The sequence below is a fragment of the Amphiura filiformis genome, chromosome 2 (assembly GCF_039555335.1).
Source record: "Amphiura filiformis chromosome 2, Afil_fr2py, whole genome shotgun sequence".
Classification (NCBI taxonomy): domain Eukaryota; kingdom Metazoa; phylum Echinodermata; class Ophiuroidea; order Amphilepidida; family Amphiuridae; genus Amphiura; species Amphiura filiformis.
Window position 1 is genome coordinate 20,254,181 of NC_092629.1, and position 13,511 is coordinate 20,267,691.

Consider the following 13,511-nt stretch of genomic DNA (forward strand, 5'->3'; position numbering starts at 1 on the left):
AGAAACAAAATATTTCGCCGAATGACTTATAGGCCTATAGAGGGCATACTTAAAATAGTTAAACACAGGCAGACGGTACATGACACGTAACTCACTTTGCAATGAAATCTTGCCTTGCGGCATTCATATTACTGATGACGTCACCGACGTTTCCAACGACAGCGGCAAAGAGAAATACACCAATTAAAAATGTAACTCCGGTAAAAATATATTCCTGGTAAAAGAAAGAAAAAAATTGAATTTATTTAAAGCACGCTACAGTAGCCTATACTATTTTTAGCATTTTCTCTCGCTTAGATCAGAGGCTTTTGTCAGTCACTAGCTATAACTGCGTTAAACCAGATTTTTCATCAACTTGTCAAATTTTGCCACTCCTTGAACATTTCCTTACCCGCATAGGCCTACATACTACATAGGCATAATAGGCGTACAGGCTATCCAAAAAAGAAAATCGAGTCCCGACAAATCACAAATGTAATGATATCAGAAGCTGGTTGAACAATTCTAAAGATGATCTCGAATGTAAAAATGGTGCAAGACCAATTAAGCAGTAATTTCGCGTGGACGCATCATATACGTGCGTCGCTTCGTAGATCAATTTTGCTATTTTTTAATCAAATATCTGAACATTTTTGTCAGAAATGGTAGGCCTACATGTATATCGTTTAGAAGATTTTCTGAAAATATTCACCTGTCAAAATACTAGTACAAGTAGCTTTAAAATGTTGATAGGTATATAATAGTTTTTGAGCATGTTGAGTTATTTATCAACATTATAGAGAACTTGCTATTTTCAACATTTTCGCTACAACTCAAGCCACGGTTGTTTGATGCGATCATTTATTAATTTTTCTAACAAAAACATTATTATAATGTTCAATATTCTAGCACCGGCAGCTATCACCCCAATACAAATAATATTTTAAAGCTATTTTTAAGATAGATTTTCGTTTTTATACGACTTATTCCTTACATTTCACGACAAAAAGTGTTTGCAAATTTTTAGGTCCATTTGCTAGTATTTTTTCTGATGTTCTAATACCATTATAGGCCTGCAAGTGTCTACCCCTTATAAAGATGCAAACAAGATTTAAGATAAATAGCGCCATCGTTGTTCAACTTTACTTTAAAATGACAGTTTTACATTATACATTATATGAACGTAAAACTTTATGCTTTGTTAATTAATTAGGCCTATGTCAATTTGGAAATTTTCAGAAAAATGAATGGATTATCTAGACATGGGTCAAAGGTCACAATATCCTATGACCTTTTAACCAAATGTACTCACAGCATTAGTTTGTGGGTTTCCTTCCCCTCCAATGGTTGTCAAGGTAACCGTTGACCAATACATTATCCGAACGTACTTCCTGCACAGCGCCATCATCGTTAAAATGGAGGGGAAAAATAAACGAATCAGAAGAAGAGCAAAGGGCAAAGGTGAAAAGGTTAAAGGTCATGAACTTACTATGTCAGTAGAAGGTCTGGCGGTGTCGCCTATGGTGGTAAGAGTTACAGTAGACCAATAGATAACGAGGATATATTTTCTGCAAGAAGTGTTAAAAGCAGGAAAGGAGAGAACAACAAATAACATTTCGAGTGTTTAGGACCAGAAAACCTTATCTGCAATAGCTGCCAGGTGCCATATTTTCAGATTGTGTACAATATAGAATGCACAAATTGTCAAAATGAATATAGAGCAGCTATTACATGTACGACCTTCTTGCTCTAAACTATCGATTTTTGAACGATACAATGTTGCCATAACCTTGGATATCGATTAGAATGAAGAGTTTGAGTTTGTTTCCAAAAAAGTTCAGAATTAAGATTAGGCCCTACTGTCGACGAATCCGAGTTGAAATGGCACTGCGTACAGATTGGTCTTATAGCGCTGTCGGTGCCCGCTAGGTAAGCCTACCGATGTATCGCATCGTACTCTGAATATTTAAGGTACCACGTACAATTTGGTCTCAGAGTGTTATGTGGCCCGCTAGGTAAGCCTACCGATGTATCGCATCGTACCCTGCAAATTTAAGGTGCCACGTACAGTTGGGTCTTAAAGCGCTATCGGTGCCCCGATACCGATGTATATCGCATCGTACCCTGAACATTAGGCACCATGTACAGTTTGGTCTTATATAGCGCTATCGGTGGCCCACTAGGTAAGCCTACCGATGTATCGTATCGTACTCTGAACATTTAAGGTACCACGTACAGTTGGGTCTTAAAGCGCTATATGTGTCCCGATACCGATGTATTGCATCGTACCCTGAACATCTAAGGCACTACAGTTTGTTCACTATCAGTACCTCGCTAAGTAAGCCTATCGATGTATCGCATCGTACATTCGCATGGTGCTATGCTTTTGGTATTTCAATATAAAACTTAGCACTATGCAAATGCTCCGTATCATGCTCGATACAACTGAATATAATGTTTTAAAACACACCTGCTAATTGACCATTTCAAAAATATCCAAGAATATGGCAACGAAGTTTTAGTTGTATAGTTGAAGGGGCATTTCGTGATTCAAGCATCATATTTAAGGGGCATGGTTCAACTGATATCCATGGAAAAAAGGTTAAATATCCTAAAGTTCAGGTGAATCGGATATTGAATTTGCGAGTTACGTATAATTGCACAGTGCCCGCATGTTGTAATGTTTGTCTGTTAGACTGTCAAACGACAGCATCGATCTGCAAGACATGCTACCCACATAAAAATTATATAGTCTTATGTTTCTGACGGCATAAAAAATGTTTAGTAAAGGGGAGGAGGGTGATGCTATAAATCACGAGATGATCCTTTAACAGAGATGGAACGTTAGTTCACACAGTTTTCTATAGTCTACAAGTTCTAGTTATCGCAATATAAATGATTAATTTGTACATTTTAGGGTCTCGTTCGTTTGTTCAATTTGGTATAATTTTGAGATCTCTTTAAACAGTATTGTGGAATTGTAATTCATTCAACTGTCAATAATACTGTTATAATTTTACCAGCAAGGACTACTTTCTTCTGACTGCATGCATCGTCACCTGTGGTTGTTCTGACATTAGTCTGATATCCACTTGCGTATAGCAAGGAAATCAATAGTGTCATAACAGCATTTACTGACATTGCTTGGAGTCAGTTAAAGATAGTCCTTGCGAGTAAGAAATGTTTAGTAAAATTTTTGTATGGATCTATGAATTTTCTCCCGGGTTCAGAATCAGGAAAGACGTGTGCAGTCAGTAGCGTAGCCAGCAGAGTGTCCCCCGACAAAAATGAGAGCGAAAAGTGCATCTTCTAACAAAAAATAATAGATGAATCAAATGAATTCAAATCGTATTCATGTGAAAAGTTTAGGGAACAAACCAAAAGTTCGATGACGTGCTAAACGAAAGTCCAATCGTTAGGAAGCGGGTCTCCTTCCAATTCTTGAAACGTATAATTCTAAAGTGTTGAAAATTCCATACCGAAAGGTCAACTTTCGACCGATATTTTAATTTTTTTTTTCAAACCTAATCAAACGTTTTGACCCCACCCCCTAACGAAAGGACTTTCGTTTATAGGATGTCACCGAACTTTTGGTTTGTTCCATTGCGTTACCATGATTATTGTGAAATAACATTAAGTGAAAATGTGGAATGTAATAAATGATTTTTAGAGACGGTGGACATGGTTGGTGGAGATTAGAATATGAAGTGGATTGTATGGTAGTTAACTTCTGACACCGATTGACCTTTTCGGTGAATCCCATAAGCCTTTGCAAGTAGACCTGAGATGTCGTCATTTGACGCTACGCTGATGTGCACATCGTTTAGTAAACATCAATAGGCCTACTGCGCATTTCAAAGCCGGAAAGTGCCAGTAACGATGTTCGCATTGGCGTGACGACATCACAGATCTACCCGCAAAGGCTTATGGGAAAGGTCATCAATATGAAAAGTTCATATGCGATATATATATAAAGGCTGCCTTGTCCATTGTCGTTTTAGAATATTTTAATTAATTCTATTTTTATCGAGATATAACTAAATAAGGAAGGGCACTGATTAAACGGAGAACAAGGTAAATCAGTCAAAAAAGAAATATACACAATAAATGATAAGAATGTCATTCATTTCATTCGACTGCGGAGCAGGTGATTACAAAGTTTCTCAAAGCACCACGATCCATACAATACACCCCCCCCAGCTTCTGTATACAAGTCAGATTGCCCTGGTCTTCTTTTACCATGTGATGGAGCATAGAGCATAATCTTCTACAGGGCTCCTCCACTAGTATCCTCAAAATTTGTCTATAAAAATGTAAAATAAACCTAACAATAGTATTGATCGAAATATCACAAGGCAGCACATGGTGTATATAGCTTTTTGCGTCTAAACTCTGTGTTAAAGATAATTATGTGAGGCAAGATTTGAAAAAGTTACAATCGAAATACACTATTTGAAATCTTAGGGAAATTAACTTTTTTTCACCTCAAAACTCATTTTTGACAAGCTCATGCTTGACAAAGATAGACAATTGTCTATTTTAGCTTGGAAAAACTGATTGTTTTTTTCGGATGATGAAAAAAATCCAAGATTTAAAATAGTGCTTTGGATTTTAATGTATTTCTAATATGATAACACTGAAATGGATGAGTGACAGAATGGGATCCCAGCAAACACAAAACGTTTTCGACATCATTCGCAACAGGTTATAAAAGGTTGTCAGAAAACGTTTAAATGTCGGGTTATATAAAGAGTATATTAAGGGTATAAAACGTTTTCATAACATAAAATAACATTTGTTGGTAATTTACTGCACAGCAAATACAAATGTTTTACAGAAAACATTTAAATGTCTGGTTATATAAAGGGTATAAAAACGTTTTAATAACATTCCAAAAACATTTTTGAAAACTTGGTACAAATCATTCTAAACAGAATGTCATTTTGGGGTTGAAAAAATATTTTGCAAAAAATGTTTGCGCAAAATATTTACAATAACGTTTTTAAAATGTTTTCACGACCTTTATATAACCCGACATTTAAATGTTATTAAAACGTTTTGTAAAAACATTTTAAGAACATTTCCGTGTTTGCTGGGTGCAAATATTTTAACATAATGTTATTTAAGTGTTGACAAAATATTTGGCCAAAAATGTTTGCAAAAATAGTTTACAATGACATTTCGAAAACATTTTAAATATATTGTTGTAGTGTGTTTTCATACAAAACGTTTTAAAACGATTTCATGACCTTTATATAACCCGACATTTTAATGTTATTCAAACGTTTTTACCTAAACCAAAACCCAAAATATAACTTAATTAAAACGTTTTAAAAACGTTTTTGTGTTTGCTGGGGATATGTTCCATTTGAAATCTGCCGCATGTGGAAGATTTGAGAAAAGTCTTCCACATAGGGAATATGTTTTTCAATGGAATTAGCTAGGTTAATAATTTTGAAACCCTGTACTCCCCCTTGGAATGGTTTTACATATATCTCGCACAACGGGAGTCAGCATTTCAAATAGAAGTTACCAAATTGTCTTTGTTATTTGAAACCCACACTCCCTCTGTTGAGGACTGTAGCTAAATCTTCCACAGGGGCAATGTGAATTTCAAATGGAAAAGCCAAATGACAGGTTTGGGTTTATATTATAGTAATAGTATAGACAAAAATACAAAAAAAAATAGCACACTATATTTTCTTATTCAGAATTTAGATATAAAGGCCCTACTTCAGTAACTTTGTATCATATTGCTTCTTAAAGCTGGAAGTTATAGATGAGTTGACTTCTGACGTCAATGCCTGGCGGTATGCGCACGCATCACCACAATTTCCATTGTTTTTTGTCTGGCCTGGCAGTATGCGTGCGCACTATATTTTGTTCAGGTTTCGTGTATTCAAAACTCCCGCCACATCACAATAAAGCTATTGAATAGTGTAGTGGTTGCATGGGGTTCACTCAAGCATATCGATATACCAGTCCCTTGCCTTTGTTGATAAACATTGAGGTCAACTCATCAATACAAACATTATTTAGCACATTAGGGCACCTTTTTACCATATTAGGGAACCCTTTTACCATATTAGGGCACCCTTTTACCATATTAAGGTACATTTTTACCATATTAGGGCACCCTTTTACCATTATTAGGGCACCCGTGTACTATATCATGGTACCCTTCAACCATATTAGGGCACCCTTTTACCATATTAGGGCACCCTTTGACAATAGGCCTATTAGGGCACCCTATTAATATAATTATAAGGACACCCTTTTACAGGGACCCTTTTAACTACATTAGGGCACCCTTATACCATATTAGGGCATCCTTTTACCATATTAGGGGAATCATTTACCATATTAGGGCACCCGTTAGGGCACACTTATTATCACATTAGGGCCGCCTATCACTCACCTAACTAGAGATGAATTATTTCCCTCATCTGGATAAACCCACTCATTAAGTCCGAAACCTTCATACTGTGAAAAAAAAATCAACACGTGAAAAGGAAGTAAATGATAAAAATATTATTGGGAGTGTCTTAGCGAGGCACCCAGTTAGGGCCGATAAAGATATCGGCGCACCGATGGATACGATAACGTTTAAATTAGGGACCCAGCAAGCTAAGGCCAAACTAAAATGGCTTAATAGGTCAAACCGTGTTCATGATTTTAGTTTGTGGGCTTGGATCTGTTCGGGGTTACCCTTTTGCACCACATGTATTTTGATGTTCTTTGTGCAATAAAGGTAATAAAATCAACATTTTGAGCGGCCCTATTGGTTAGTTGGGTCCCCAATAAAAATGCTATCATCCACATTATTGGATTATACCACCCATGGTTAATTTGAAGGCACGTTGGCGATTATAATATGTACCCATGGCAATATTGTAATAAAAGCACCCAATTTGGTGGATATAATCCCACCCAAGTACTTGCTTGTACATTAGCAATTACGTACCGTTTAGCTCGGACAACATCAACATGTAATCATCGTAAAACACCCAATTAAGTGGATAATACCACCCAAATATATAAAAAACAAACATACTTACTTAATTTTCAGACAAGCACCCAATCAGGTGCAGAATACCACCCAATTAAGACACATTACTGATTATACGTACCTCGGACAACATGTAATAAAAACACCCAATCCAATGGATTATACCACCTAAGTACATGGTTAATTTGAAGGCACGTTGGCTATTGGGGTTACTCGTTCGACTGAAAAAGAAGCAGGCAAGAATGTGACGGTGATCATGGTCATGCAGTAATAATAATGTTGATGTCAAGTAATTTTTCGGATATACGTCCCCAAGTTAATGTTAGTATGACTCGTGAGTACCCAAGCAAATAGAGGACTGTTTTTCCCGCGTTGGAAGGTTCTTGTGCGCTTTTACCATGATTATGATCAGCTTGGTGTATTCCTGTCTACGCAAACTTCAAGGCAAACATTTTAACACAGTGGGACGCAAAACAACAACAACAAAATTGCAGCAGAAACGTCTGCTTGTTTTCTGTTGACAAGGGGCAGTCTTCAGTGAATGGCTCTTTTTAGAGCCACCAAACCTTTTATATTAGCAAATAGGCTAATTGTTCTGCTCTGTTGACAAGGGGCAGCCTTCAGTGAACGGCTCTTTTCTGAGCCACCAGTAGGCAAGGGGCGTCCTACATGTCTCATTCTTAGGTAGGCCTACTTTGTCCTGAAGAAGTGAGCTACCCCTGGCGAAAAAAACTTGCCAATTTTTATGAACTCCCACAATATGATTAAAGCAATTTCTCTTTTCTATATTCCGTATAGTTATTGCACATCACTAAACCCTCGAATAAATCGTTGCCAATGAGAGGTGTGTAGTTTCTTTTCCAAAAGATTAAAAAATAACAATTTGAAAATCGGTTAAACTCACGTGTCAGCAATTACAAAATATGTTTCCATGGCGTGAAGCTTTAACAACCTTGGTAAGCGTAGTACTGGTATTAATATATGATCTACAAGAAAAAATTATGTGGACATTAATAAACCTAACCGAACCAGAGCTCACTAAACATGCTAAAGCTCACTATTAAAGCCACTGCTCGTGCATGCATTCCACATGATGCGATGACGCAATCAGTCTAAGTCATATATATCCAGGGAATCGCTGGCCGGGCCAGCGTAACCCCAGTGGCTATATAATGATTGAACCAATCAGCGATATTGTACGAATAGTCAGTAAGGCTGACGGAGATTAAGCTGAAAATTATCAAGAGATATAAAAGCTGTATTTTGATTGGTTACTCAGATGATGAACCAATCAGAGACACTGTACAATGCTGTAAGAAAGGCATTATAGTTTATATATGTTATATATTTTCTTACCGTTTTCTAAATCGAAATGTATATAAAATATTTCTTTTTCTCCAAATTCTGTAAAGAAACGGACACAAAAAGCAAAATTAATGGGCTATTCCACCTGAAATTCATAGTCCATATACACCCCTGTACCGTATGGCCTGTAAGATATGACATTGATTTCCCAATAGTGGGGGAGTGAATTTCAAATGGGAGTTACCTGAATGGGTGACTCCATTTTAAATCTTCACCCCCTGTGTGGGAGATTAAGGTCATATCTGACATAGAAGGTGCACGTATGGATTTCACATGGAATTGCCCGTGCATTTAAATGTTTGGTTGCCCTCAGCGACCGACCCAAAAAATTAGAAATCTTGGGTCGTTTTTTTTGTGTTTTTTTCAATCACTTTTTAGAAGAAACCTTAAATATGGACCATATCAAGGACATTTTATACTTGTTATTCACTCATTTTTTTATTAAATGCATATTTGATTAAAAACAGTATTTTCCATTTAAATTCACTCCAAAATCGCACAATTTTTTACCATAAAATGATCAAGCATTTGTCAATGCTGGCCTTTTCAAAATGGAGGAAAAATGAAGGAAGAGCCCAAGAAAAAAAAGGGGGATCGACCTACCAACCCTCCATATTTTTGTCTTGGAAGGGCAAGCAAACATTTTTTGGCGTAATATAAACGCAATAAAAGATGCGATTCTTAAATAATGCTTCAACCTGGAATCTCTATGATGAAATTGAGCTTTAAAGAACCTTAAGGCAAAATAAAAAATAAAACATGTTTCACGTCCCCTCCCGCTTCCTTTTTTGAGGTTTCCTCAATTTTATTTTTATTTTTTAAAATTCAGTTACAACTTTTCAAAAAATATGTCTAGGAAGTAGAGATGCTTTCTATAGCCTTGCTAATATACAAGAAACACTTTTATAAGGTTTTGTGATAGTTTGAGGGGGCCTATCTCTCAGAACAACAAATAAAAACAGGCCTCCTCCTTTTTCCAGGCATTATTGTATACGCTAAAACAGCTCTAATTATGGGTATTACACCGATTTTGCAATAAATTTTTTTTTTTAAAGCCCCCCTTCCTCCTTTTTTTCAAAAACCCGGATGTGAAACATGTTTTTTATTTTACTTGGCCTAATACAAATAGTTTAGAGCTCTTTGGCCCAAGTTACAGGCTCTGTAAAGGTTCTTGGAGAAAAAAATGTTCTAGATTCTGACGCTCCTTTAAAGAGGCTAAAAGGTTCTCTAAAACCTGACATGGTCCTTTGATGAACAAAAACCGAAAAAGTTGTTTTAAAGAATTAACCTTTTTAGAACCGATACGAGCTTTATAAACATGTCAAAAAGGTTTTTAGAGCGAATTCTACTTAGCAATATACATGTATGTAAACTACCGTATAATTCTGAATAAAGATATTGTGAGAACAGAGACCGGTGTATCTAAGCCGTTGATTAATGTACATATTGTTATTAACAGGAACGAAGCATTATAAAAAATCCTGCAACTTCCAAAATGTTTAGAAAATTTTACATATTTTACAGATTACTAAGTTGCAAATAAATCTATTCCATAAAATAAGTGCACACCCCCTATAGAGGAGTAAATTTTCAATCAAAGAAATGTCCGGATTTCCAAGTCTGCTTTCTGAAAACGACTGGAATTCCAGTTGCCAATGTCACTTTAAAAAGCTTGGAAAATCACGGAAAGGTCCCAAATGAGCTCTCAAATTGAGGATTTCTAATTTTGAACTTTTTTCTGCCGGATTTATTTACCTTTGGACACTTTAAAAGTCTGGATTTCCAACAGTCACGATTGGACAAAAAGTCCGGAAATCCGAACTCCTCTATAGGGGGTGTGCATCTATTTTCTGGAATAGCCTAATTCCATATTCGAAATCAGATTAAAATGAGCACAAACAAAAAAGCACAGTATTGGTTCAGCGGTCCCTTTACATTTTGAGAAAATTTCCGAAAAGCCTGTATAATTGTGTATGCTGAATTCAATACCTGCGTATTATTAAGCATATAAAGTGTGGGCGGAATGTATGCAAATATGCAAATCGTGAATGATAAAAATAGCTCGATAATGTAGTTCGCTTGAAATGTAAATCAAACTCAACCACTACTAAATAACCACTCTTTTTCTAAATCCCGTTCTTCGTTCGAAATTGTAACAAATAACAATCTCCAAACTGTTTTTTGATGAAGTCTTTAGTCTCGTTAAGAAGTCAACAAACAGAGAATACGGACGTCATTAGTTTTTGAATATTAATTCACCCTATTTTTGGATCCGAAATGACTGAGAGGGCCACTCGCAGCTGTACTTGGTGCCCACTTATATTTGTTTTAAACTCTCTCCACACAGGAGTCGACTGTAGACGACAAGTTTCAAAATTTTCTTTAATTTTTTTTTTAAATCAGAATTGTACATTTTCATGACCATATTTGGAATCAGCATGCCTGAACCAATACTAGTATTAGTTCAGTGGTTCTTGAGATAGCTCTTGATATTTTGAGAAAATATTTGAAAACCAGATTTAAGCATATGGACTGTGTTGCCAGCACGCAGACTATAACAGTGTTTTTCCTGATAAACTCCGACAGATATCAACTTTAATATTGATTTATAGTATTAAAATCGTGTAAAAATTTTATTATTCAACGTGTATCTCAAAATATTTACACTGCTAAGAAAAATATTGAAAAATAAGCGCTCTCTTTGTTTACCCAACTTTTGTATTAGTAAAGCAGAATATTACTCAACACGTAGCATTTATCATATAACGAAATTCATGAATTATATCCAAAGATATGGTGACGTACATAAAGTATAGAGACAAGTCAAGTTAGCCCACATTTTCCTATTTTTAAGCCATATTATACGATGTTATAGTGATACCCGGCCCCAACTCAACACAAAAGTTGGTAACCATTAGAGTTACCAAATAGCGCAGAAAAGGGGTAATTTTTTACCATATAGACCGCGAAATTGGCAAAATAGGGGGTATTTAATTTGCACTGTCCGCGAAATCTGGATAAAAGGGGTACATGGGAAAATCCGGTATAATTTTATGTCAATATTTAGTGTCATTGAAAAGGGGTGTTTGAAATTCTAGCAATTGAAAACCACAAAAAAGGGGTTGTTTTGGGCCAAAGTTTGTCCTCCATGAAAAAAAAAGGGGGATTTGATGAAAATCATTGCAAAGGGTTCTTTGAAAGATTTGATAACTCCCATGCATGGTTACCAACTTTTGTGGTGAGTTGGGGGGGTAATGTAATGATACCCTGTATTACTGTAAAACAAGGAAACGTCAACAGTGTTGACTGTTTCTGAAAAAGACCGGTAACTAAAATACTTCTCCAAATACTCTCACACGGCTAAATTGGACTTTTCCATTGAAATCCATACACACCCTAATATGGAAGACATCACCTTTATCTTCCACACAGGGAGTGTGCATTTCAAATGGGATAACCTGAATAGGTGACTCCATTTGAAATCTGTGTGTTGGATATAAAGGTCATGTTTTCCACAGGGGGTGTATGGATTTCAACAGGAAGAACCCATTTATTTCTTACCTCCGAATATTAAAGCAAGTGTGCCCAGTGGAATAATAGATAGAACATCGAGTTTGAATTCGCCTTTTTTCTGATAATTTTTGGCTAATTTCCACGGATCCCTAACCTGTAAACAAAAAAATACAAATGTTGCTTTATTGGGGTCCCGTAAGGGGGGGTCTGTGTGTACTTTTCATATGATATCCCCGAAACCTCTAAATCAGTGCACTATTGCGAGTATCTTTGAATGCATCAACTAAAAATAGCTAACCAACCCGTCAAAATCCAGCGAGCTCCCTGGTTATGCTGGTTATGATGTTTTCTCCAATCAACTCATCGTGTTTCGTCAAAGCAGTGCTTCTCTGCTAAAGCGGGAACTACACTGCAAAAATTGTGTCTTACCTGAGGACACTATTTTAAGACGCGACTTTGAAACCACTTTTTAGCCATGTCCTTATGCAAGTCATGTCTTGCATGGAGACATGGCTTGTGGAAAGACAGGATTTTGAGCTATGTCCTTATCCAAGACATGACTATAGCTACAAGACATCAACAATGTATGTAGCTAGCCTTAAGTCATGTCTTAATTATAGGATCAGAATGGGACATGTCTGACTTCATGTCCTAATTAAAGACACATTATTGAATAAGTGACTTCTACAAGTCACTAATGCTTCGAGTCGTGTCTTATCGCAATTTCCTATGTCTCTAAACTAGACATGACTCATATGCATAAAGTCATGACTAACCACAAGATATGTGGTTATGATATGTGACTTGCACAAAGACGCTAAATTAAGACATGTCTTCTGAAGACATGTCTCCATGCTAGACACAATTTTTGCAGTGTAGTGTTGCCAGATCTGCACTTTTCAGCAGAATATAAGGTTGCTTACTTTGTACGTCCCCTCGTCTCTATGCCTATCTTCCTAATATCATATCTCTAGAACCATAAGTCAAATTATGATGGGTTTTAGCACAATGAAGCTCTGAAAATGGCACATGCAAATTAAGAACAGAATTTTGATTTTTATCGACATCAGACTCATTTAGCTTGAACGTATCACATATAGGCATACGTGGATTCCTTCGTGTATGTGTGGTCCACTTTCTTGATCAGACTGATGGAGAAACGTCTGAATTCTGCATGTCTACGATTTTATCACTATACTGTATATTAAATTGTGTGTGAACGTACCAATAAACCTTGTTCTAGATATGCAACTCTGAAATTGATGAGAAAATCAAGGAAGAATATAATATCACACACGAAATCTATCCAGCCGAAGGCTCTCCTGTTTCTTTCCTGTAGGGGAAAAAATAGGATAAGAGTTACTTTGAATGGGTATAAATAAAGAGGGCTTTATCATGTAATGAGCCAATCAGAGATGTGGTAAGAATAGGCAGTATAAGGGCTAAAGGGGATTAAGCTTAAAATTGATCTAAAAGCTCAATTTTGATTGGTCACCAGTGGTGTCTTTGTAAATATCTTTTTGGGAAGTTCCCAGTTTTATAAATGTTCAGTGACTTATTAAGGTCAGTTGTTTGAGAGGACAAAGACAAAAATATTGGTGATGTGCATCATTTTGGCCGTGTGTTACTGTGACAATTGTTCAAT

At 36.3% G+C, this 13,511-nt stretch overlaps 1 protein-coding gene across 1 annotated transcript in view; it reads right to left on the reverse strand.

The window, feature by feature from the left end:
- Positions 1–13,511, reverse strand: part of LOC140145969 (uncharacterized) — a 71,420-nt gene that overhangs the window by 35,836 nt on the left and 22,073 nt on the right. The window contains exons 6-13 of the mRNA XM_072167704.1: positions 13,092–13,199; positions 11,915–12,020; positions 8,345–8,392; positions 7,893–7,974; positions 7,110–7,209; positions 6,398–6,462; positions 1,292–1,370; positions 96–214 (exon numbers count right to left, since the gene is read on the reverse strand). Of these exons, the coding sequence (XP_072023805.1) occupies positions 96–214; positions 1,292–1,370; positions 6,398–6,462; positions 7,110–7,209; positions 7,893–7,974; positions 8,345–8,392; positions 11,915–12,020; positions 13,092–13,199 (707 nt within the window). The remainder of the gene's footprint in view (positions 1–95; positions 215–1,291; positions 1,371–6,397; positions 6,463–7,109; positions 7,210–7,892; positions 7,975–8,344; positions 8,393–11,914; positions 12,021–13,091; positions 13,200–13,511) is intronic.